We start from the raw sequence: 26105 nt of genomic DNA, 5'->3' as shown, positions 1-26105 counted from the left end.
TTTGTGTGTTGCAGGTTTGTAAGCGGTAGCAGGGATGGTACAGCACGAATCTGGCAGCTGCAGCCTCAGGGCTGGAGGAGCATTCTGCTGGACATGCAGACCAAATTACCAGGGTATGTGTGTGTGTTTGTGTTGCTGTCAAAGTCTGACTTCTCCACCAGCGCTGCTATGCTTAGAGCTCAGAGCCGTGGGTTGGGATGATCTTACGGTTATAACGGCAGTCTAAATTTTACAAGAATCAATCATGTTGTGTACAAAAGTCCCAGACCTGATAGCGTGTCAACATTCCCTATTGAAAATGCGCACTGTGTTGAAGTAAAAGGATTTATTTAGGAATAGTCAAAAGAGATTTAATGCCCTTTGTACCGGCAGCAAAATGCTTTACCCACAAAATTTACATTTTGCATTTATTTATTTAGAGTATGGTGACCTACTGCATAATGTACAGCACATACATAATTAAGTTACAGGGGAAAAAACACGTTCACACCTGTGGCATGAAGTGTGACAAAGTGATTGATCGCCGGACTGCTCCCAGTCAGAATATAGATTTATTGCAGGCGTCACAGACAGTGAATGAATGGAGATGACAATGACAGGCTATTAGAGTCTTTATTGCCTGAATGAACACAACAAACATGAGACAGCAATGAGAATAAATACAGATATTAAGATAACCTGGTTATCAAAACAAAATGTAATTTTAATTGTGATAACTGAAGATTAGATATTATAATAAAAACTGAAAAAAACACAACTTAACACTTCACAATATAACTAGACTGATACATACTGTGTGTGTGTGTGTGTGTGTGTATATGTGTGTGTGTGTGTGTGTGTGTGTGTGTGTGTGTGTGTGTATATATATATATATATATAAATATAAATTGCTGACATATTTTAATTTGCTGTTTTTCACAGTTAAAATATGTAAACAGTAACAGCAGATGTGAATAACAATCTTAAACTGTAAAGGGATAAGGTCAAGCTGTCAAGATCATCTAGCTCCACATTAATGGTGCATAAGGACTGAGGATAATAGATTCAATTAATCTAGGAATGGAAATCGAGCAGGAATGCCCAGGTGATACACTGATCATTCTTTGATCAATTATTCAGAAAGAGGGTGCATTTATTTTTCATGACATTCTGACCATTTCATAATACGTCTGTTGTTTGATGTGTTTTTGTCACTGATTACTGTAAAGTAAACCAAACATGACATCCAACATCTTCCTTTTCAGGAAGTACAACCCTCCTCCGCTGGAAGACAAGGTGACCAAGCTGAAGGTTACAATGGTAGCATGGGATCGCCATGACGGCACGGTGATCACAGCGGCCAACAATCTGACACTGAAGGTGTGGAACTCCACCACCGGCAACCTCGTCCACGTCCTGATGGTGTGTAGTGATGAAACACATTCATACTACAAATGCCATTTAGAGTACTTTGTGTTTTGTAGACCTTTATAGATTTTAAGATTGTTTTCTTACTTTGAAACACAAAATCTGTCATCCTGAACATTTCAGCAGCAGCAGCATCATCAGCATCATTGATATGTCCACCTTTTTAAAAAACAAAAATCAAAGTTATCTTAATTCTCGCATGGTAATACAATTGTTAGCTGGGATTTGCAGAGACTCCCTCTAGTGATGCATTCAAGGACATGCCTACTACATTTGATAGTAGGCAGTGTTGCCCTTCAACACACTCACAGGAAGAGTAATGTACCCTAAGTGACACAAAGTATTGCTAATTTGTTAAAACATGCAAATACACATGGAAGAAGAAAGAAACAGACACTGATGATTTCTTTTTTCTTCTGTCTTTTTGTTCATTTTTTGGAGTGTCTTAATCTACATGTTCATGGTGTTTAATGACAGGGTCACGAGGATGAGGTGTTTGTTCTGGAGCCACACCCCTTTGATCCAAGAATCCTTTTCTCGGCGGGGCATGATGGGAATTGCGTTGTGTGGGACCTGGCCAGAGGAGTCAAGATCCGCTCCTATTTCAACATGGTGAGACTTCGGAGCACCGTGTGTTTCTCTGTCCCTTTGTCTCATTGCCTCTTGCTCACTGACCAGACGCTCATATTTGTCCCCCCTCACGTGTGACACAGTTTTTTCACGCAGTGAATCAGCAAAAATTCACATTTTAAATTGTTCTTCTTATTCCTTTAGTCTTTGCTTGTATCCCACTATGCATGATTTCTCTTTCCTTTCTTCAGTGTCACTCTTTGTCTCCCATTTCTTCCCCCTCACTCGCCATTGCTCTCCCCCTGCAGTATGTGTGGCTGTGGCCACGAGTCAGTGGTAGCATGAAATCATGACACCACACTGATGTGCATTTGCCACTTTTCATATTCACCTACTGTGTTAATCATTAAAGCCACTGTTGCATTTCCTGTGTGCATCTCTATGGTAACCAAGGACAGCATTAATCACAGTCCCAGAACAAGTGAGTCACTCAGTGGTGTCGTCAGTCGGCCAGATCTTGGTGTTGGTCATAGACAGTGAATAGTTTCAAGTCTGTTATCGTGAAACGGCCCAGATTTTAGTTTGAAACTGAAAGCGAGACTATGTAACTGTTGCTAAATAGTGGCCCCTGTGGACACAACTAACGATGACGGGATAATGGTAAATAAAAAATGTTAGAAGAGTAGCACACCCCTACAAAGAACTCCAAAATGTCCGTTACAGATCAGTATCTGCCTTACAGTTGCTAAAGTTAGCACACCGTGACCAGTAGTAGAATTGATCTCTGACTAGGCTGTTTTCTAAACCACTTAACTACACATTCAGAGCTTCAGGTTCGTCTGGGGTTAGGCTCTGTGCTATGTGAGTTTAGTGCTTTGGCAGACGACAAGGCTTTTTTACTGAATGAGGGACAAGGAGGCAAAAACTCAAAGGCAAAATGTTTTCATCTTGTGATTGAATGGAGCTCTTGTGAGAGTGAAGGAAACCCCCACAGAATGAACTAAAGGCAACAGTCAGCTAACAGAACAGTTTTCTGTTGATAAAGTTTCAGTTTCTGCAAGTGGTGCTCTGTTTTTGCAGATAGTAGATATCTCTGCTGTTGCTGTCTATCAAACTCTAGTTATTCTACTATTGCTGCTGGAAATAAGAATCGCTGCCTGCCTGATGGTTTACCTGGAAAAACAAACAGGACAATTTTTAGAATGTGGCTATTTGCTGAATCATAAATGTGTGATTTTCATGTGCTATTTATGTAAAATCTTGTAACGGAAGCCGGTGGAAGGTGAACCAGGCAGGAAGTCAGACACACAACGGCATTGAGAATCTGGTCGATTTTCATTAACACCCTTTGCAGACTCCCGATCGTACAACAACAATAAACAGTTAAAACAGACAAAAAAAGTAACAATTTGACTTCTACATAGCCTACTTAATCATAGCAGAACCACAAAAATCTAGGACAACTGAACAAGCCAGCAAAATCAAACAGGCAAAACGATCTTATTCTGAAATGCTCCATGTGGAAATGTAATGTTAGCCTGCACAGAGTGGAACAGAACAGGCTCATAGAGCTGTTATCTATAGTTGAAGCAGACAAAATGACAAATTAACAACACGTTAACAACGTGTAGGCTAAACGCTCCGCTGCTGAAACACTTCAGTGTAAGATGATGCCGATTTTGATTTGGAAACGATTAATCGTTCAGCCCTAGATCAACACATTCATGTGGTGTATACTGCAGTTGATCTTGTGTACTAAACATTTTGAGTTGACTGTGTCCATGCCATACAACTGTTACCGTTGCCTGGAATCCCCCCTGGCAGTGTAGTACTATGATTTACAGTGTACAGCTTTTTCCCAACCTCCCCGTCGCTTTCTCTCTGTGTGGATAGATCGAAGGCCAAGGGCACGGGGCGTTGTTTGACTGCAAATGTAGTCCAGATGGGCAGCATTTTGCAGCCACCGACTCCCATGGACACCTGCTCATCTTTGGCTTTGGCTCCAGCAGCAAGTATGACAAGGTAAAGCAACCCCTTTAATATTTATACGCATACATAAACCTGACAATAACAACTCATGTAATTGATGTTATCAGTAATAACAAATGTCACCTTCCCTGATCAGTGGTTCTGATCATTCTTGCATCCTCAATCCTCATTGAAAACACACTTATGTGCAAACATTTTAAATCTAATGCGTCTGTGTATGGACCTCATTACGTTTCAGATAGCGGACCAGATGTTTTTTCACACCGACTACCGGCCACTGATCCGAGATGCCAACAATTATGTGCTGGACGAGCAGACTCAGCAGGCGCCACATCTGATGCCCCCTCCTTTTCTTGTGGATGTGGACGGGAACCCCCACCCTCCTAGATACCAGCGGCTGGTGCCTGGCAGGGAGGGCTGCAGGGATGAGCAGCTTATCCCGCAGATGGGGGTCACTTCCTCAGGTACAGAGGCTGAAATCAGTCCAGAAGTATCTCTCCTCCGCATGGTCTGAGAGCATGAACTCAGTTGAAGTTCTGCTCTGCTCTTGTTGTCTTGTCCAGGTCAGATCAGAGCTTTACCCGAGGTCCTCTGTCTAACTTGTAACCCATCTGTCTGCTGATCAAAGACACATTTGTCGAGCATGCCGCTCTCATAGCCTGACAAGAATTGCGTATGTCCTCAAATGTGCTTAATGAGAGACTTTTACTGAAACTACACCTGCATCGGCAATCAAAAGCAGAATTAATAATGCAGTTTAAAATCTTGGCCGGGTTATAAACAATCAGTAGTTTATGAAATGCATCAGTAGTGCCCTGTAGAAATAGGTGAAAGAGGCATATGGTGAGAAATTAGACTCGAAATGTTCACAAATGTGTGTTATATTATCTGACAAATTAGTGTTCCACCAATGGCAAGCAGTTTGAACACACGTACAGTTTAGAGTCTGTAGTTGTTAAATGTATGTGTTATAATCGAGGGATGACGAGCTATTCTGTCTGTTTAGGAAAATGTTATTCCCACTTTGAAATGACACCTGAATTCGCTGAAAGCCCAGATGTCCCAGTTTTCCACCAGCACTTAAACGCAGCATGCATTTGTGGGATGCCTGGAGCTGGATACTGTTAAGAGTCTCAAAACTCCACATGCAAATATAACCTGATCCGTGCGTATCAGGCGATCCATGCTCACACATTTAACAATCTGTAAATAAATACAAAAGAATGTCACAAACCATTCTTAGACATCTGTATAAACAGGAAGCTTTTCAAAAGTGAAAATGATCAGATCTGTGGAGTTGAAAGTCATGTAAAATATTACTATTCAGGTTGTGATGTGTGCATTTGTAAAACTGTTTTACTTGTGTTCAAATCGCTTGGCATTGCTGTGTGGATTGGAACTTGCATGAATGAGTACCCAAAATTCTGCACGTTATTTTAATTTTGTAATACACGTTTGTGAAATTAAGGCTATGTTCACACTGCAGACCTTAATGCTTAATTCTGATTCATGCCCAGAGCTGATTTTTTTTTTTGAGTGGCCCATATCACACTCCAGTGTGAACTGGCCATGGCCTGAAAGTGACTAGATGCACAAAATAATTATACGTCACATGCAGCATGCTCACTATCGTACAGAAGTAAACATGAAAGTACAGAGATTAGCATATACCGATTTATGACAGATGTTAACAACTTTCCTTTTCATTGCATTACAGTTATAAGCTCTACAACTCTCTCTCATTCTATTGTTTCTGCCCGGACAATTTGACCTGTATCTGATTTGGACCACATGAAAGTGGCCCAAATCCAAAGTGGAAAAGACCAGATTCCATGTGACCTGGGCTGTTCACACTGTTAGAAAAAAATCAGATCTGAGTCACATATGAGCAAAAAGATTTGGGTCACTTTGGCCTGCAGTCTGAATGCAACCTAATTTCCCTCCATAGAGGCAAGGGGGAGGAGAGGAGTTCCTTGTGAGACAATATGACTCTACATGCTCTCACAGTAAAAGTGTTAACCAAACCTTGCTCTGCTCTCAGCTTTTAAAGGTCATTGGCTTTTTGGTAGAGCATTGTGACACGCAGAGTATAGGAATTGTTAGCTGACCTTCGTCTAATAGAAATAGAAACAAATGCCATAAAGACAGTAGTGGCCTTATTCATGACCGTAATTGTTGTTAAATTTGATGTGTTTTTTTCCCCCCCGAAACGTTCTGTTTCTCTATCACTTACTCCATTCCTGTCTGTGTCAGGCCTGAACCAAGTGGTGAGTGAGCAGGCGGTGGACGGCTCCAGTCCGCTGGATACAATGATTCAGAGGCTGCAGCAGGAACAGGACCAAAGACTGGGAGCGAATGACGCCTCTGCTTCTACTGCTGCAAGCACCAGGGCCAGCAGAGGTAAGACCACGTCATGACAGGAGGGTCATACTATTATAGTTTGGGCGGCTTTTCATTGTGGTTCACATGCCATGCCAATTAGGTTTTGTTTTCACTCACCTAAAAAGTAAAAGAAAAATTCTGAAGTATTCTTTGTAAATTCTGCTAAGTTTAACTAATGAAATACTTCAGTAACTGACTCCCTGCAAGTTGCAATCATTGTTTTTTCTCTAGTCTCTCTTTGTATCTGTTCCTCAATCTACTACTTTTGAAGCAATTAGTAGATACCGCTTTGTTAACCGATTTAATGGTTTAAGTCTTTTTTTTCTCCTTCAACTAACATCAACTATTCGCTTGTCAACAAAATAACTGTTTCAGTTGTTTCAAGCAAAGCAATTTGAAGACTTGGGGATTTGGAAAAAGCTGCTATCTGCCATTTTATAGATAAACAATTGACTTCTTAATCAAGGAAGATTAAAGGGATAGTAAGTGATTGTAATCCAGTACATGTTTTGTTAAATTAAGCTAATAATTCCTCACGGTTTGCGAGCTCTCTGTTTTATGTATATTCTAGGGCAGGGGGCGATACGATCAAAAATGTTAATCAGGATAAAAAAATTCATATAATTTGATATCGATAATTGTCACGAAATGTCAAATCATTATTCCTTTTAACTTTAAAGGCAGATTTTTACCCCTGAATGAAAGCTGAAGATAGTAAATTGTGGTTTTAAACTATTCTTAATGGTCAGAACATGACAAACACTTGCCAAACAGTCGATCACTTAACAAATCTGAGGCAGAACATTTAAAACAATTATGATAAAATCTTTCTTCAGTCTATTTTCCTCAACAAAATAAATATCTTAATAGAAATGTTAAGCGCTAATTTGTATGTGATTCAATTAAATCAAATATTTATTGAAGATTTATTGAACAGTTGTTATATTGTTATTGAGAAAAATTATATTGCGATAATTATCATTATTGTTTTATTGCCAAGCCCTAGTGTGTTCTGAAAACAGTACGGTTTTCTTACGTAGCCCTGGCTCTGTAAATGAAATACAAAGAAAGTGTGTGGACTTTGCCACACAACATTGTTCCAGCCAATCAGCAACAGGTGGCGTTAGTGCTCGTGCACAGGAGTGATGGGGGAGGGGGTTGCAGCCTTTTCGCATTTATTTTAGAGCTATAGATTTTTATTGACACACTTTGGAGATGATTTGAGTCATCTGCTATCACTCTTAAGATCCACTGAAACATTAGTAAATGCAGCACCTGAGTGAACGATCTACTAGAAACGCATGAATGAGTTTGGTGTCAGAAGCAGTAGGACAATTTCCCCACCAAAACACGCGTATCACTTAAATGCTATTGACAAATTGAAAGCACAATTTTTTTCTCTCTTTGACGTCTCGGTCCCTCAGGATCGGTGGGTTCTCCCACAGAGGTGCACTCCCCGCCCAATGTGGGTCTGCGTCGCAGCGGGCAGATCGAGGGTGTCCGCCAGATGCACAGCAACGCCCCACGCAGCCAGATGGCCACAGAGGGAGACCTGGTGGCCTGGAGCCGCAGGGTGCTGGTCCCTGAGCTGGAGGACGCGTCTGTCAGGTAACACACAAACACACACAGAAAAGTGATAACAAATAGAGGATCCCGCTTTTGGATGTGATGGTATTAACACCTCGTCGTCACTCTGTGTTTATTGTGTAGGAGACAGGTAAACTGGCGTGAGGCTAAAGGGGAGGAGGAGATCAATATTTATCAGTCAGAAAGGAGGAGACGTACCATCCACTCTCTCCCTAAGGAGAGCAGGGTAAGTGAGTTAACACACACACACATATTATTGTTCTACAGGAGTATAATTATTTTTCTCCCATAACCTTGTTATTTTTGACTTAACATCTCTTAGGCGCAGGATTACAGTTTAGTTTTAATTAGAGATTTCTTGTTTAATTATTATTAAATTTATCGGTACTCATATCGAGTGACTTTGTCTCGTTTCTGTCCTTCGTCCTCTGCTGCTGCAGGTTCATCCGACATCAGAGTGTGTAGTTGACGAGGGGAGGAGGAGCCAGGGCAACCACGGCTATCAGACTCGTGCTGCCATGGAGGAGACGAGCCGCCAGAGCGCAGAGGCTGCTGATGACGATGAAAGCACCTCAGAGGTAGAGACAACACTGTTACTAGTTTGTTTTCAGTTTAGTTTTAAACTTTGTGGGGGAGCTAAGTGCTAAACCCAACGATCTAATGATTTTCAGCCAGGCAGTATAATCTTACAATTTCACAGTTTCTTTTTCTTAACTTCTTTTCTTATTTTTCCTATTTTGTTGGCTCATGTAATTTGTTATTACTGCTTTTGTACTGGTTTGTCTTCTTGACCTGATATTAGATCAGCTGATTTTCACCAGAAGACTTTACTAGCATGTTAACCTTTAACTGCCCAATATTTAGCTATTTTGCCCCAGAAACTTGTGTAGAACAATTCTGGTCTGACTAATACATGTGTTCATAGACTGGACTCTATGTATTTTCACTCTGTGTTCATTTTCCAAAAGAACACCCTGTCATAAACATAATCCAGGCACAATGCACTGCTTAAATCAGTGTAGCAGTCTAATGTCCACTCTCAGAACAAAAGTATAACAATTACAAATAGTCTGTTTGTTGAGCATTGAAGGCTTAAAGGGGATGTAGCTCTGCTCAGTACCCCATATCTCTTGTTTACGACCACAGCAGAAGTAAATCAAGCTAGCTGATACAAGCACACCACTGCTTAGCTCACAAATGTGACAACGATAGACCAGTGGTTCTCAAACTTTTTCACATCAAGGACCCCTAAACTGACACAAATTAGATCACAGACCTCCATTTGACAGGACTTTTTGATGTTTTATTACAGAAAGTGTATGAAACCAGTGACCATAATAGTCAGACATTCTGTCACTTTGTTTCTTCTGGATGGAATTATAGTGAAAATAAATGATTTCATTTTTTGCTGGGGACCCCCTTGAACCCACTCAAGGACCCCTGGGGGAACCCTGAACCCACTTTGAGAACCATAGTAGATATCTGATGTCTTTTCTTTTCACTGATTCTGTCATTCGTCATTGTGTCCATTAGAGTGCTGACATAAAATGTATGTATGTGTGTTTCCAGGGAGAGGTGGAGGTACGGCAAATCAACGGACATTCCTCAGAGGAGGAGAAGGATGAGGAGGAAAAGGAGCCATGGCCAGATGACCACAGTAGTTCAAGGTAAGATATATAAAAATATATGACAAACATTTATCATATCAACTATCTCCTACAGATACGAGCACATGCTATATGCAAGTCAAAACACAAGCAAGATACATCTTTGTATTTAATCTTTTCTCTTGCAGTGACTACTCCAGCGATTACTCTGACTGGACAGCAGACGCAGGGATCAACCTTGAACCGCCAAAGAAGAGCGTGAAAGTGAAAAAGAAAAGCAGCGGCTCTGAGGAAGACGGAGAGAAGAAGAGAGAAGGCAAGAAAGAAAGGAAGAAAGAGAAAGCAGACAAAGATGGCGCATTACCAAAGAAGAAGAAGCCAAAGGAGAAGAGGAAGGTTTGTCATCAGTAGCTGCCTTTGACAAAATCCTATTTTCCAAAACCTTAAATGTGAAGTAACGACCTCATATTGCGTGTTTATTTTGTTGTGTGTAATCAGAGGACAGAGTTACAAGAGGAAGGGCTAACTCTGGAGGAGTGGCTTCCCTCTGCCTGGATCACAGACACGGTCCCCCGCAGATGTCCTTACATACCCCAGATGGGAGACGAGGTACACGCTGTTACAGTGTCCTCACCACATGTGCACCACATGTCTGCTCATATCAAAACACTGGCTCATGTTTTACATAGCAACAAGACTAAAAGTCTTGCACTAAATTTAGCGGCCCCATGAGGCTGTGATGCCTATTACACACAAGAATATAAGGGGTACCGTGACTGACATTGCCAACTCTATAAGCTAAAAGAGTTTTTTAAGTGTGTTGCCACAAGTTTTATATTTTTAAGTACATTATATACCAGAAAAATATACATGATGTGCCAGAATAATATTCAAGACTCACTTCTGTGCATTCTGAGGTATATTTTAATTGATGTATGTGTGTGCACGCAGCTATACTATTTCAGACAGGGCCATGAAGCCTATGTGGAGATGGCCAAGCAAAAAAAGATTTTCAGCATCAATCCTAAGAAGCAACCCTGGCACAAGATGGAGCTACGGGTAAGGAACAGTTTGACAAAGATGGATTTAAGACTCTCTGAAGAGAGACAGTGCTCTTTAGATCCCATGTATCTAGCGATTTATATTGTGTCATTATTTGTGTGTCTACGGAGTAGAAGCCTCTTAACAAAAAAAATCTATACAGTCTTCACATAGAGGAATTATATTTGTACAGTTAATAACACTTCATTAATAACTTCTCTGATAGATATGTAGTGAAGTTCCAATGCCAGATACTGTTTTGCGATCTAACATCTTGACTGACATGGTAGTGTTGTTGTTATTATTATTATAATTTCACTGATTTCTCTTTTAGGAAGTTTCCAAAGCAATGGCTTAAAAAGGCTAGAGTAGCAGAGATAAAAAATGACACACAATCTTCCAGGGAATACACACCAAGTCCTATGAATTACAGTGTAGTTTGCAAGTCACGATGTAATTCAGCACACTGTGTGACACACACACAGTCTTTAGCTAGCAAACCTCCTACTGGTATTTCTTGTTTATCACAGACACTTGTCTGGTTTCACTTTCATCTTTACTTTAATGCATTTTCTGTCCTAAAAAGAAAAATGTCTGCAGAGAACAAAGTTCCATCCCTGTATATAAAACTATCTCAACAAGACTGAAAGAAAAAGTTGTCAAAACTTACAAGTAACAGCCCATTGGATAGCATTTTTACTTGGTATATTTTTCATTTCTTTTCCGTGCGTGCTGGCAGAAATAGCTATTTCTGTCCAGACAGAAGCCCATAATGTATTGCAGGCACAGTGTGCTTCTTTCTGAATGTTTTGCCTGTAGCATGTGAAATGCAGGGTTCTCTTCTATACCTTTTATTTTTTGGTAATTTGAACAAACAGGCCTGGTAACACTAAAGCATTACTCTTTCCAGTTTGGAACTTACTGTGGCATTGCTCGCACTCTTTCTGCCTGCATAATACACAGAACTTAAAAGAAAATATATCAATGGAAAATTATACTATGTTTAACCTAACATGGCTCCGGGGTGTGAGAATGACCTTTCCTAAAAATAAACAAGTTGTATTAAATTACATTATTTGGTCTTTTTTTATTTTATTTGTGGTGTTCAGGAGCAGGAATTGATGAAGATAGTTGGCATCAAGTATGAAGTCGGCCTGCCCACACTGTGCTGTCTGAAGCTTTCCTTCCTGGACCCTGACACCGGGAAACTGACCGGAGGGTCCTTCTCCATGAAGTAAGCACCCCCCTTTTGTCTTCAGAAGATCCTCAGAGGGTCTGCAGCTTTTTGATAACAAATTGTCAAGCTCAGGTGTTTGACAATCAATTTTAAAGAAGAAATGCTATTACTTTTTCCTGATGCATCACGGCACTCCTGCTATTTGTATATGGTATACATGCTACTTTACAATGTGTCATACCCTATACTTAATTGGGCTTTCCATCATTCACCCTAATTTTCCAACAATATGTAGATCTTCAGTGCTGACAGTGTGAAACTACTCTCCTAAGTAGTCTATGTGCCTCCCTCTTCTTCTAAGTTTAAATACAGCATTTGTTTTCTTAAATGAATTGTCATCTTGACACAAGACAAGACAGTTCTCATAAAACATTTAACCCAGTAATCTTGACTGACATTATAGTCAGTAAAGACTGTTATGGGAATGGTAAACTGCTACTACACATTTTATGTGTATGATGTATTTTACTCTGTTAATAAGGCTGTTTTATATTTTCCTATATTTGCTTTGATGCAGTCTTTGACTTTGTGTACATATTTGTCATGTTGCAGATACCACGACATGCCTGATGTAATCGACTTCCTGATATTGCGGCAGCAGTTTGACAATGCCAGGAAGAGACAGTGGAGTATAGGTCAGCCAATGTTGCCTTTGTAATCTGACTCAAATTTGAAACAAATACCAAATATGTGTCACATATATTTTTCGAGTTCAGTTTATGAAACCAGCTGTTCTTTTCTTGGAAAGATCTAAACTAACTGCCATGTGTGTGTTTAGGTGACAGGTTTCGGTCAGTGATTGACGATGCCTGGTGGTTTGGGACCATTGAGAGCCAGGAGCCCTACCAGCCTCAGTATCCTGACAGCCTGTTTCAGTGCTACAATGTCTGGTACGGTCACTGCTGGGATTTACTCTATTTAGGGCTGCACAATTAAAATAGGCATTTTTATTTAATTGGTTGTATTTGGATTTGCAAGATCCATCGCATCAAACCAATGGTTCCTAAATTTTTCCCTAAATTGCATCAACAAATGACAAGACTCCATGACTCAACTTGAACTGTGCACAGGCGAACAGAAATAACACAGATGAGATCAACTTTAAACATAATCAAGGAAACCTCAAATGAAGTAGAGTGAAGTGTCATATTGTCTATTTTCAGGTTCCAAGGTGACAAAATTACTTATCTTGCAAATGACATCTTGTCATAGTTGCAGCACCGCAGGTCACTGCCAGAAATGTGTTCAGCCCCTTGAAACGGCACAACAAAATGCAACATGACGAAACTATGAATGTTATGATAACTACCAGAACTTTTCTACTACCCTACCAGACAACCAGCATAACATGAGGCTTATACAGTATGACACTATATATGGAGCATACTCAACAAGCACTCATAGGTACAGAGAGGTTACAAAAGAAATGTGACAGAAATTGTAGTATTTTAGTGAGGAAATTGTGATTCTTGTTTTATGCACAATGGTGCAGGATTCATTTGTTACACTAAAGGGAAAAAACTAAAATGTAATTATTAAAGTCCTATGATTTTGAGAAATTTCACGTGACTCTTTTGAGATCTTGGCGTCTTTGTGAGTCCCGAGACTGAATGAGTTTGAGGTCTGACTTTCTAAACTGACAGAGTAAGAAATGTGAAGCAGTTTGATTCAAATGTTCTAAATGTAACAACAATTCCACAAAGACCTTGTGATTATGCCGCTGACACCTCCTCTCCCAGGACTCATTAACTGCACAAATACCTCGTGGATGGGATCATTCAAGAGAGCTGATGAAACAGTCCTGGATGACAGTTTGAATTTGATATTTACAATGACGCCAACTAAGACTGCCCTTTGTGTTTGTGTATTGCTCGACTTTCATTGTCAGTGACATTGTAATTGAAACATTAATAAGCATATTGTCTGTTTGAGTTCATTTTTCTTGCCAGCACCGAGTGCTCATGGACACACGTTATTTGAAAAACCCTGTTAGAGAACGACATCCACTTTAGGCTGCGAGAGAGAGGAACTTGCAGCCTGCCATACAGATATGACATATATATGTCATATCTGCAAAATACAAAAAAATTACAAACACAAAGACCACCATGTGATGATGTGGATGATTCATATCAACACTGTTTCCCATCCAGCTGGGATAATGGAGATACGGAGAAGATGAGTCCTTGGGATATGGAACCCATCCCTGAAGATGGTAAGTCCCTCGAATACGCCCACAGTACAGTGCGCACACATTCAAACTCTTTCTTTCTTTACAAATTCAAATATAACACCTAACAATTTCAACATTTTACAATCTTGATGACTTTTTGCTTTGTGCAGCCACGTTCCCCGACGAGTTGGGCACAAGCGTCCCGCTGACAGAAGAAGAACAGAAGGAGCTGCTGTACGTCCCACTGGACGGGGAATGGGGCTGCCGCAAACGCGCCGACGAGTGCGAACGCATCATCAAAGCCATCGACCAGCTCTGCACGCTCGGTATGACATCACCAAGCCACTGTGAAAATAGCAGTCCACGTATGTCTTGTAAGCAGGGATGTAAGGCTGAGCCAAGAGGGCACATGGTCCGTAAAGCGGCGGCAGCAGCATGAGTCCACACAACATGAGTCACCTACTCTGAGCTCATCAGCGTGAGCCCAGCAGGGCCACGGATCATATGTTAAAAAGAATAAGCTGCTAAAACGTTGGGCCACATACTGAGGAGCTTGCTTGAATTCCCCTTAAGTGATGTAATGTCATATTAGGCACTGGCTTTGTACAACTGCAGTTCTCCCGTAGGATGAAAGCTAGTTGAGCGCTCCCTCTAGTGACAGTTTGGGGATTTAACATGCACGAGCAATCCTTCTAGATGTCTCCCTGTTACTCCTACGCTCCATGCTGCAGTTATAGCAGGACAGGATTTATATAAAGTCTTTTAGATGCAACTATATTTAGGTAAGACTATTCAAAGTAGGAAAAACAAAAGGGACAAGTAGCGCATGCAGGTTATTTCATTTGGAAGGACATCTAACAGACAGACAAGATATCCACTTTTGTTATCCTCACCTGCCTTAACTTACCAGCAACTAACTGCACTTGATCATGTAAACTTATTTCTTGATTAAGCATACACCCTTACACCATCCTGCCATTTTGTTGTGTAGCATTGCCCGTCTGTTACAGCAGATGTGTTCTATTAATAATCCCGTCTTCTTGTGTGTTCACCTTTCCATCATTCATCTGCCAACCGAACGTGCCACCCTCAGATGTAGCAGCGCCATTTGCCTTTCCAGTGGACCTACAAGCTTACCCCACATACTGCACAGTAGTGGCCTACGTCACGGACCTCAGCACCATACGCGAAAGGCTTGTGAACCGCTTCTACAGGTACCTCACATCAAGGTTGTGGTTGAGTAAAAGGGATGGCAGAAGATACAGAGCGTGTGTGTGTGGTTGTGTGAGAGAGAGGGAGAGAGAATTAAACGCCCACTCAACACATTTCTATTTCCTTTTTCAGGCGACTGTCCTCTCTGATGTGGGAGGTACGTTATATTGAACACAATGCCCAAACATTCAATGAGCCTGGGTCGTTCATTGTCACTACCGCCAAGTTTGTCTCTGACCTCATGCTGCAATTCATTAAGTGAGTATGTTGTAAAGCATAACTTATTCAAGAAAACAATGTCAACTGCTCAGCGTCAACTGCTCAGCGTCAACCAGTTGAGTTTTTGTCTTAAATCAGTCCATAAAAAAAAATCTTCTTTTGTCTTCAGGGACCAAAGTATGACAGACCTCATGCCCCTCTACAAAACTATGAAGAAGGCCACCTTCTCTGACTCGGAAGATGAGGTGTGTGTGTGCACATCTACATGTTTTTACACTGCAGTGTGTCTTAAAATAGTCCTGACCATGCTCGCTTTTCACTCTAAATTAGTGGCTGACATTGATAACATAATTTCTCACCCAGCCAAGATATTGTTTTTCATTTCTATCAAAAAGGCTTGTTTTCACTATTATTAATATTAATAATTCCAAAATTTGCTGTGGACTGGATAATGTATTGCATAAATCACAGCAAACAAAATTTGGGTTAACGAGTAGTAATTCTATTTAAAAGAAATGCTGCCATTATTAAGTTACATTTGAAACGCAGTTTGAACAATGAAATATACTATTACATATAGTAGATGAGCTTGGTGGAGGGAAATATACGCTGCCTTTATTTAATTCCCCTTTTCCTATTTAGGATGATGAGGAGGAGGACGAAGATACTAATACTCCTGGTACATCCACACGAAATCACAAGGTAACATATCTGATTGCAGCATGGTGTGGACAAGACTGCTGTCCACACAAGTGAAAACAAAGCATACTAATCTCTAAGGTCTCACTTTTGACATTAGAAGTTGCCCGTACAGATATTTTTATTTACTCGCTCATCTCATTTTTATGTGTAGAGCCGTCGACCCATGCGGCGGCAACTTCGAACGCGACCTCCTTCATACGACCCCCATGCATGGAGGGGGCGCTGTAAGGAGCTGCTGGATCTCATCTTTCAGTGTGAAGACTCGGAGCCCTTCAGAGAACCTGTGGACCTGCAGGAATACCCGGTACCTATGCAATAAGTCGTTGCTTTCTTTCTTCACTATTGTGTGCAAACTGAACTCAATTGGATGTGATCTGAGTTTAGGTCATCGTGAATTGCCATTAGGCGCACATTCATTTGCATTTTCATTTAAATGTTTTTGATACAAAATCAGTCTGTGGCCGCAGTTACATAAGGAGTGGTATTTGAAGCGAAGGGATTATTTGGCCGGAAGAACAGGCCTCGCCATTCAGCAAGGCCAAATCTAATGGATGTGTAAGCTGTGAGCGAGAAACAATGTGAATAGACTCACAGTTTCAGGGGGCTACAGTTCTCTTGTTAACAGAGGGAGAGTGGAATTATTTTGCTTTAGGTTCATTTTTTTCCTCATCCACTCTAAGAGAAACCCCAAATCCCTCCGAATCTCTTTCTTCTTTACCCTCTCTATCTCTCCTCTACTCCTAATCGTGTACCCATCTTTTGAACCCTGTAAATTAAATGCCCCAATTTCCCTCTGCTTCTGCCAGGACTACCTGCAAATAGTCGACTCACCGATGGACTTTGGCACCGTCCTCAACACGCTAACAGAAGGAAAGTACCAGTCCCCCATTGAGCTCTGCAAAGATATCCGACTCATTTTCAGCAATTCCAAAGCCTACACGCCCAGCAAGAAGTCTCGGGTAAGACACACACACACACACACACACACACACACACACACACACACACACACACACACACACACACACACACACACACACACAGGGCCTGTAAAATCAGGGGGCATTAAGCTTAATGTACCCTGTAGTGATCTTTGATTTTCATGCTTTGATAGGTATGTAAATTAAAATTCTCATATCAATTAGGGCTGTCCAGTCATGTATCCCTTGATGTCTTAGTGTGACAGTTGAATTAGTGTATCCTTTATTGTGTCTCCAGATCTACAGTATGAGTCTGAGGCTCTCAGCACTGTTTGAGGAGCATGTCAGCTCCATCCTGGCCGACTACAAGGCCATCCACGGCCTGACTGATAAACTGACCAGACAGGGCACGGACAGACAGACGCGACACACTACGGACAGACAGACACGACACGCCATGAAGAGGAGGAGGAGGAGGAGCGAATCTCTAGCCAGCAGCACTGCATCCAGGTAGAAAGAAGGACATGTTATTGGGGGTTTTGAGTCTCTTAATTCGCATCGAGTGTGATCTTTTGCGTTTTTTCTTCCTGTCGTGCCTCCAGTCCAGAGAGGAAGAGACGGGTATCGTCCAGGGTGACCGGAAAAAGGGAGCCGTCACCACCTCCTTCGCGACCCTCCTCCCTGAGACAGAGCGTCCCCCTCAAACAGCCCCCTCAGCTGGTGAACGGGAAAGCAGACACACCGGCAGCAGGGCGTACGCGAAGTGCAGCACGCCATTCCACGTACACGCCGCCCTCCTTGTCCTCCTCACAAACCGCAAGCAACACACAGAGCACAGCAGGTGAGCGCTCTTGTGTGGGAAATGTGCGTATTTCCTTTCTTGCTGGGAGCTGGATTAGTCGATTGATGACACTCTTATGTTTGTATGCCAAATATAAAACTTCCGCCAGGAGCTGGTTAGTTGAGTTGCCTGGCAACAACGTGGTAACAACAAGACTCCAGGGAGTTATTGTGCCCAGCCAAGAAATTGTCCTGCACCTAATTCCCTGTAAACCCAGAAGTGTATTTACACTTCAGTTTTTGTATGAATTAAATGAGATGTGTTAATTAGTGATCTTCAGAGGTGCTGGTAGACAGATTGTTTTACCTTCAGACTGAGCCAGGCTAGCCGTTACCCTCTGTTTCCAGTCTTTATGCTAAGCTAACCAGCTGCTGGCTTCATATTTACCGTACATACATGGTATCGATATTTTTCTCATTTAACTCTTGACAAGCAAAAGTCTAGTATCAAAAATTACCACATGTAACATGTTCCATAATTTCTTTCCTGTATTACATATCTCTTTGCCATCGACAGAGTCTACTCGCTCACTGAGGGCTCATAACTCTGTGTCAGCATCAGCGCCACCAGCTCCTGAAAAGGTGGCACCCTCTCCAGCCCCAGAAAGTAGCAGTGGAGGAAGCACCCGGAGGAAACTCAGGACTCCTGTACGACACACACCTGGTAAGAGATCACAAAGAATGCATAGGTTTATGATTCAAGTCATAAAATACGTCACCTGCCTGCAGTTGATATGTACTTTCTTCCTTTTGTCCTATAAATCAATGTCCTTCCCTGCCAGGCTCTCCTGCCAGCCCTTCATCTCAGAGCACAGTCCACCTGAATGGCCACAGCAGTCATGTGACCCTGGGTGTGGGGAAGAGGGGACGGAAATCCAGAGTGGACCCACCAGTGAGTCCTCCAGAAGTTGCGACTCCAGGGAGCCCTTCCAGACCCCGAGGCCGCCCTCCTGGCAAGAAGAGAGGCAGGAAGAGCAAACAGGAGCTGGAGGACATGAGAAGGAGCGGCAACCGCAGGAGCTCCACCCCTAACGATGAGCTTGACCAATCGACAGGGGACGAAGGCGGGATGTCTTCCACGCAGGAAACATCTGTGCTGTCGGATTCGGGCATGACATCGACGCCTAGACGGCGAGGCCGGCCCCGGGTGGTGAGAACCGATGACGCCACTCCTCCCGCGGAGTCACCTGAGCCCTCGCCACTGAGGAGGAGCAGCAGGAGAGCCAATGAGGAGCTCACGCCTCCTCCCCAGACTACTCCTCAGCGATCCAATCGGAAGGAATCTCCAAAGGAGGAGGCAGGGGAGGAGGCAGGTGGGTCGATGCGCACACGTAACCAGGGACGGCGATCTGCCTGGTACGTCGAGGAGGACTCTGAGGAGGAGCAGAGGCAGCTGCTGTTTGAGGACTCATCAATCACCTTTGGCACCTCCTCTAAGGGACGTGTCCGCAAGCTCACAGAAAAGGCCAAAGCCAACCTGATAGGCTGGTAACGGTGACAACAGAGCAGACACAGGGTGTGAGGAGGAGGCTGACTGCCTTGACGGAGAAGAAATCTGGCTGAGATTTCTTAGCTAATGCGTTGGAGGAGTAGGGGGGCCGAGCTGGGAAAGTCATGCTTGGTGTTGTATGCATTTGTGTGCGTGTGTTTGTGTGTGTGTGTGTGTGTGTGTGTGTGTGTCTGGGGAGCTGCTAGTCCAGCTGCTGCTATTCAAAGCTGTGGCTACGGAGAGACACAACAGCGCAGTTACCTGTCCACTCCTCCTTCTTCTTGGCCCAGTAAGCACATCGCCACGCCAACCGATGGCTTTCTGACAACGCATGTTCATTTGTCCCAACTCCTCTCACGTTATTGGTCCATGTTGGATCCCACAGGAGCTCGTGGACTCCGATGCTGGTGGTCTTGTGACTCGCTCCTTTTTTCTGGTGAACCTACTCTTCACCACCTTAAACACTGTTGGCGTCAGACCGGGCAAAACAGTAGTTTTAGTACTTGAAAAAATCATGAGGAGAGCTGGATGTATCTTTACTCACTCTTACTATTTTTGAGGACTTCTCAAGTGTCTCTGACTTGATGGCCTACGACAGATTAGAGACCACTGGCCTGCCCCCCCCCCCCCCCCCCTTCATTGTTCCTGATCTTTTTTTATACGACCCCCTCTGTGCTTTTTCTAAGATTTGTACATGATGATCGGCTCTCTGTTTTGGAAGTCTTACATATTGGCTGACCTGAGCGTGTCTGTCTGCGCTAATATACCAAATGGTGTACCTTTTGTTGGTACTGTAGATCTGTAGGTTTTGTTTACTGTTGGTGTGTGTGGGTGTTTTTGTTTTTGCATGTTAATAAGAACGAAAAAGCATCTTTTTTCCCTAGAAGCTGTTTTTACTGTGAGGAGGAGAAAAAGGACGTTTGGGTGAAAGGGGTCATTACTGTGTCTAGACAGATCATGTTTCAATGCGTACTCAACATTAGCAATACCTTGTGCCTTTATGTCTATGGTGTGTATGTGTGCGTGTGTGCATGTGTATGTATGTAAGTGTGCTTGGCCTCTGCCCTGCAAAGTACATGTGCCTGTATGTGTACGAACTAAGTTTTGACTCTGCGAGCGTGTGTAATTGAAGGAGTGTGTGTGTTTTTATAACACAACTGAGTGCGTCATTCACTTTCAGCGTACAAACAGTGGCATACAGTTTGATCGTTGTGAAACCTCTCAAAGAAATGTATTTATAGCAGTTGAAAAAAGACTTTACTGTTGTTGTAAAACCATTATTCATGTCAATATATTATCCTATAACCAACCTATCGTCAGTTTATACCTAAGGTACAGCCAGTGGAGCTTTGGGTGACTAGCTTTGAGATGCACTTACCACAGACCAGTTATCAATGCAGTCGTAGGGAGTAACCCTGTGTATTTTAAAATTGGTAACATATAAAAATGAACTTTTTAAATGTTGATATGTTTCTATGGTGACCACACACAAACACACACACTCAATTCTGTCTCGCATGTTCTAGCACTTTCTCATGCCTGGAGCAAACAGGATCGAGCCAGATCAAACTGGATCGGACTCAATTTGGACAGAAAGCCGAGAGAGACAAGTCTTGTATTCATCTTTCTGATCGTGTGCCTTCGCTACTCTGGCATATTGAATCCTTGGTTTCTGCTTTTGGGGCCTTTTTTCCTCTTTCTAATATATTTTTTTGGACTTCCTGGTTCTGCTCGCCGCTGGGTTCAGAGAACTGGACTTTGGGGACTGGACTGGACCTCTCATACAAGAGAGAGAGAAAATACTGAAAAATGAATAATCTGACTGGAGACAAACACATTATGTCACTCTCTCTCTCTGTAAACACAACTAAATGGACTGTTTTTATAAAGATGCCGGCCTCCACTTTTGATATATCTGTTTTCGCCCCAGCACAGAGCAGGTGAAAGCCAAAATCAGCCACTTTGTGTTGTGGGTTCGACTGGGCAGAACTGGACGGTAGCATCTATATACACCTGGTTCATTTCATCGGTCTGTCACATATTATCGAACATATATTTCATCTGTTTATCATTGTTTTTTTGTTATGGATTTGTCAATGCCAAATTCTGTCTATCGGCACTGAAGTTTTAGAACATGGCTTTTGAATGTGTTTATTTTCCGAAGCAGTTTTATTGTCTCCACAGTGAGTTTTCTGTCTGTGTCCCTGCCATACAGAACAGTATTTCAGTGGCTAGATCTGTGGCGTTAGAACGGTGTCATATTACTCCCCGCACTTGAGGATACAACAACTTCTTTTTCAGTCAGTCTGTCTTATATTTTACTTCACAAAATATTTGTTTATATTGTGTATATGGAGAGTTTTATCACAGATTGAGACAGCCTGAAACACTGACACCTTCCATTCATAAATGACTGTTGGCATGAAAATAAATGTTATTGTTGGGGTCCTGTTAAAGATAGGAAGATAAAGATTTTTGCCCACAAAACAATATATTTTATGGGCAAAGAAACTCTTCATAGGCACATAAAGGTAAGGGATTTGTTTTCTATCTCAATCACAAATAGTCGTATTTACGTATACGCACAGGTTATCATCAGAGTATTTTAGACCCAGGCTTTTCAAACCTAAGATATGAGCTCACTCTTAAACACAATGTTTACTTGAGCCAACTTAAAAACACAATACTTAGGAATCCCAAATGTTTGCCGGATTTTAGCATGGAATCAGGACTGGCTAACCTTGCCCTTGGCCTGGGGATCGGCAGGGATGTGCGTTACTTTCCGTTTGATTTCCCAATGAAAAGTAGTCAAAGTGGGAATGCAGATGTTATATCAAAGGAGACATCAAACTTGTTTATTCTACCCCCCACCCCCCATCAGATCACCCACACTACCTGTATTTATCAAACCTGTCAAAGTAAAAGAACTGATATCGTATTGCTGGTCAGGTTACCTTAAAACCTCTAATGATTTCAAAGGGGCCTTAAAATCAAGCCGCCACTTCATAAGCAAGAATTGGTGTGTTCATTAATTTCCACAGTTCTTTACAGTGTGGATTTCACTATGTTTTAGGATTTAAGTTCACGTTCTTTTATTGGGGAAAAGTTCAAAATGCTGACTCAGCAGTTCAGATCAGCTCTCTTACTTAACATGGCCCGCACTGCATTTTGGAACTCATGTACACACACATTTGCCACAGGCCTGTGCTAATGTGTGGCAGAGTTGTGCTGTCTGTGGCCTCTGACAAGGTGTTTGATCAGAGGTTAAAGGTCACAGTGTGTGTATCTGTGTTTGTGTGAAGTGGCTGCATGTGAGCCACCAGGAAGCCTTGTTGGGACGTTTTAAGGGGGGGGCGTGGGATGAGAAAGAAACTGAACGGGAAGGGGAAAGGGGTGTTTCATGTAAACTGATTTGAAGAGGATGTCTTTGTTAGTTTGGATACTTTTTATATATAAAGGAATTAATGCAAAAAAGAAACATATGGCTAGAATGTATGTGTAGGGGAGTACTGCTGTCCTGTTAGTTCATACCAATATTTTAAGTAAATAAACAGTTGTGTTTCCATATCCACTTTTCCTTCCTGGTGTTGATTGTGTAAACATCCTCACTGTTTTAGTTTTTTTGTTTGAAACCTAAATTCATATTATTCACCACATAAAGAGTTTAAGTTGCAGTAGTGTCAGTAGTATCCCTAAAATACAGTAACCTAGTAATACAAAAATAAGACGACAGATACAGATCAGTTAAGGCTGTAGCATTTCCTACTGTAATGCTGAATGAATTAACAACTCTCTCAACTTGCATTGCCTAAGCGTCACTGGTTGAAAAACCACTTCCCCGCCCGGGGCAAACAGGCTCGGCTCTTTCTGACGTGGCGAGCAGTTAAAGGTTCGCCGGTTTCTCCGTGGGCTGCAGCGATTGGGCAGACTACCTGTTTGGTCTTTTTTTTTTTTTTTTATTATTTTCTATGAGAAATTTAAATACACAGGTGGTAGCGGCATGTGCGCGCGTGTGGTTAAGGATATGTAAATAAAACAGAAGTGAAACCGTGGCACTCTGTTCTGGTTTCCAGGCGCATACAGATTCTCAGACGCAATGTTTGGCAGATAGTAGCAGAAAAGACTTTGGATTTTAATACGAGGTAAGGGATATAATTAGGCTTCTAATGTAGCCCAATTCGATGTGACAAGTACATCGTTTGACTTTAGTTTCCTTGAAGCTACTGTAGCACCATGTTGTTTATCAAGTTTTTAGTCTGAACTATATTAACATTCTGCGGCGAATCACACTAATACAAAACACAGGCTATTGTCCTAAAGTGTCCGTTCACCGTAGAAAGGGCTCTGTGCCGGAACTTATGTGTGTGTGACTTCTTCTATAGAAATGGCTTACAAGTCAACTTTGGACTGATTTAGATTTGGGTCCCACACCTGACGCGCCTTCCAGTCTGCAGGTGCAGCTGCGCAGTCATGCCTCAGCTCTCGGCCACCGCGGTGCTGCAGCTCGCGCTGCTGCTCTCCGCTCTGCCCGCGCAGTATATCATCACCCGGTGGAGCGGCTCCACGCCGGTGCAGCGCTACCACGCGACCACACGGTAGGATCCGTGCGTAAAGGGGCTATTCTTTCTCAGAGACGCATAAGTGTAGGGCATCTCCACTTTGTGTGAAGGCGATACAATCCAAGAGTTGGGGAAAATATTTGTAATTTAATAAATGAAGTAATATGCATCCTAGTCCCTATAGAAATATTATAGTGAAACTAGCACATCATTATAGGAATAACCTAGTGTTTTGGTTTATAATTAATCAACAGACATGGTGTTTCAGGTTGCTTCGAATTTGGAAAGAGTGGAAGAAATCTTTCATCAATGGCACTGCATGGATTGACTGGGCAAGCCAGCAGATGTCCAAAGTCCAGTGAGTATGGGATGTTTCCCCGATCCCAAGAGTGATGACTTCTTATAACAACAGACTGCCAATGTTTTTGCTTTTTTGCTTTCCCAAGGTCTTTGGTTGGCTTGGGACAGGAAGTGCCACAAGAGTCGCTTGCCGTAGAGTCCATGCTTTATGATAATGACGAGGGATACTTTGGAGGTTTGTTTCTATCTACTATATCTATGGAAAGTTTTTTTTTTGTGTGAGATCAATCATCTGGAGCTTGCTTATTTTAGTAACCCACAATATACACTGCCACGTTCTTAGGATAAACTGAAATTTCTCGTCTTTCTTCGTCCCTGCAGCCTCAAAGACAGCGCGGAGCCCTCGTCCTCCGTATGTGTTTCTGCGGGTTGGAGAGGTGGTGATGGAGAGGAAGGGTCATATGGTTGGGGTGGTGGTGAGCTGGGACCCTGAGATGCGAGCCCCTGCAGAGTGGGTCGACAAAATGTATTCCAATTTTGAGGTTAGCAGCCATGGCTCTACACACCTATACTGCTTCTTGAAAGTCCTTCAAGCCTACTTGTTTGTCCCTCTCTTTAAGTTCCCTTTCTCAAACTCAAGTGTTGGCAGTGTGGGAATGTAAAAAAATGAGCCAGTTCTGTGACTGTATATGCATGCAGGGCACCAAAGCAGAGAAGACCCCTCATTATAAAGTACTGTTCAGCGGGCCTGGACCCTCCTCTCTGTTTGTTGGATACTTGCCTCAGACGCAACTTGAGCGCATCACTGGGATGAGGGTATGTACTGAGAATCACAGCACATCAACACACACATTCAGTACATGTTGGGACTCACTGTTGGATGCTTCTAGCCGGACATTCCCACCTTGGAGAATTACTTCACACATTTTGATGGGGAGCGGTTCGTCATGCAGCCCTGGCTCAGAGAGATCTATCCCGAGGACGACAAAGTGGACGCCTGACTGACGCTTGGCTGTGCGTGAACATATAGGCGACACGGGATATGCGATGTTAAAACCACAGGAGGAAGTTTGGCTATTGCTTCTCTGTGGGTGTTTCTGACTTTTCAAAATGTGTCTGAGAGACAAATCTGGTCTCAAGTTTCTACATTTGTCAAAGAAATCTACTGAAATCTGTCAATCACGAGTTGTAATGAGTAGATACAAAATGCCAATATTTTCTTCAGACATGTTGACCTGTTAGTCATCAGTGGTGGAAAAAGTACTCAGATACTTTGCTTAAGTAAAAGTAGCAGTACCACAGTGTGAAATACTCTAACAAATAAAAGTCCTGCTCTTGAAATCATACTTAGATAGTAGCAGAAAAGACTTTGGATTTTAATACGAGGTAAGGGATATAATTAGGCTTCTAATGTAGCCCAATACGATGTGACAAGTACATCGTTTGACTTTAGTTTCCTTGAAGCTACTGTAGCGCCATGTTGTTTATCAAGTTTTTAGTCTGAACTATGTTAACATTCTGCGGTGAATCACACTAATACAAAACACAGGCTATTGTCCTAAAGTGTCCGTTCACCGTAGAAAGGGCTCTGTACCGGAACTTATGTGTGTGTGACTTCTTCTATAGAAATGGCTTACAAGTCAACTTTGGACTGATTTTAGATTTGGGTCCCACACCTGACGCGCCTTCCAGTCTGCCTCAGCGGTGGCCGAGAGCTGAGGCATGACTGCGCAGCTGCACCTGCAGACTGGAAGGCGCGTCAGGTGTGGGACCCAAAAGTATGCAAGTACTACTATCAAATAATATACTTATTACTTAATAATAAACTTAATGATCAATAGTATTCTTTGCAGAATGGCATTACAGAATAT

General features: G+C 42.3%; 2 protein-coding genes across 5 annotated transcripts in view; both read left to right on the top strand.

The window, feature by feature from the left end:
- LOC119909296 (pleckstrin homology domain interacting protein) overlaps positions 1-22946 on the top strand; it is a 33968-nt gene extending 11022 nt beyond the window's left edge. The window contains exons 13-40 of the mRNA XM_038727457.1: positions 15-113; positions 1245-1401; positions 1885-2019; positions 3871-3999; positions 4205-4430; positions 6220-6366; positions 7773-7956; positions 8059-8161; positions 8376-8513; positions 9505-9602; positions 9731-9938; positions 10041-10151; positions 10494-10601; positions 11693-11817; positions 12373-12455; positions 12599-12710; positions 13974-14035; positions 14164-14319; positions 15087-15207; positions 15338-15463; positions 15594-15669; positions 16067-16126; positions 16278-16430; positions 16933-17085; positions 17345-17556; positions 17649-17887; positions 18404-18550; positions 18669-22946. Of these exons, the coding sequence (XP_038583385.1) occupies positions 15-113; positions 1245-1401; positions 1885-2019; positions 3871-3999; positions 4205-4430; positions 6220-6366; positions 7773-7956; positions 8059-8161; positions 8376-8513; positions 9505-9602; positions 9731-9938; positions 10041-10151; positions 10494-10601; positions 11693-11817; positions 12373-12455; positions 12599-12710; positions 13974-14035; positions 14164-14319; positions 15087-15207; positions 15338-15463; positions 15594-15669; positions 16067-16126; positions 16278-16430; positions 16933-17085; positions 17345-17556; positions 17649-17887; positions 18404-18550; positions 18669-19378 (4378 nt within the window). The 3' untranslated portion in view covers positions 19379-22946. The remainder of the gene's footprint in view (positions 1-14; positions 114-1244; positions 1402-1884; positions 2020-3870; positions 4000-4204; positions 4431-6219; positions 6367-7772; positions 7957-8058; positions 8162-8375; positions 8514-9504; positions 9603-9730; positions 9939-10040; positions 10152-10493; positions 10602-11692; positions 11818-12372; positions 12456-12598; positions 12711-13973; positions 14036-14163; positions 14320-15086; positions 15208-15337; positions 15464-15593; positions 15670-16066; positions 16127-16277; positions 16431-16932; positions 17086-17344; positions 17557-17648; positions 17888-18403; positions 18551-18668) is intronic.
- Positions 22947-23276: 330 nt separating this feature from the next.
- Positions 23277-25591, top strand: si:dkey-261l7.2. 4 transcript variants are annotated; one of them, XM_038727456.1, is made up of 7 exons: positions 23277-23517; positions 23758-23970; positions 24203-24292; positions 24381-24469; positions 24616-24776; positions 24934-25050; positions 25146-25591. In XM_038727456.1, the coding sequence occupies exons 2-7, from the start codon at positions 23846-23848 to the stop codon at positions 25233-25235; spliced, it is 672 nt and encodes a 223-aa protein (XP_038583384.1). In that variant the 5' UTR covers positions 23277-23517; positions 23758-23845; the 3' UTR covers positions 25236-25591. The 4 variants fall into 4 exon arrangements, with proteins under 4 accessions (XP_038583384.1, XP_038583382.1, XP_038583381.1 ...); XM_038727454.1 differs by having other exon boundaries at positions 23285-23517; positions 23823-23970; positions 25125-25591; XM_038727453.1 differs by having other exon boundaries at positions 23286-23517; positions 23792-23970; positions 25125-25591.
- The last annotated feature ends 514 nt before the right edge of the window (positions 25592-26105 follow it).

The sequence above is a fragment of the Micropterus salmoides genome, unplaced genomic scaffold (assembly GCF_014851395.1).
Source record: "Micropterus salmoides isolate LMB-PRFRI ecotype aquatic unplaced genomic scaffold, ASM1485139v1 Ms_hic_scaffold_18, whole genome shotgun sequence".
Classification (NCBI taxonomy): Eukaryota; Metazoa; Chordata; class Actinopteri; order Centrarchiformes; family Centrarchidae; genus Micropterus; species Micropterus salmoides.
This window is presented reverse-complemented; position numbering and strand designations above follow the sequence as displayed.

Bases quoted from the DNA above. Each gene is read 5' to 3' on its own strand.
- si:dkey-261l7.2 (XM_038727454.1), top strand. From the start codon at position 23,846: ATGCCTCAGCTCTCGGCCACCGCGGTGCTGCAGCTCGCGCTGCTGCTC. The intron at 23,971-24,202 runs GTAGGATCCGTG...ATGGTGTTTCAG, and splicing joins CGCTACCACGCGACCACACG to GTTGCTTCGAATTTGGAAAG. The intron at 24,293-24,380 runs GTGAGTATGGGA...TGCTTTCCCAAG, and splicing joins CAGCAGATGTCCAAAGTCCA to GTCTTTGGTTGGCTTGGGAC.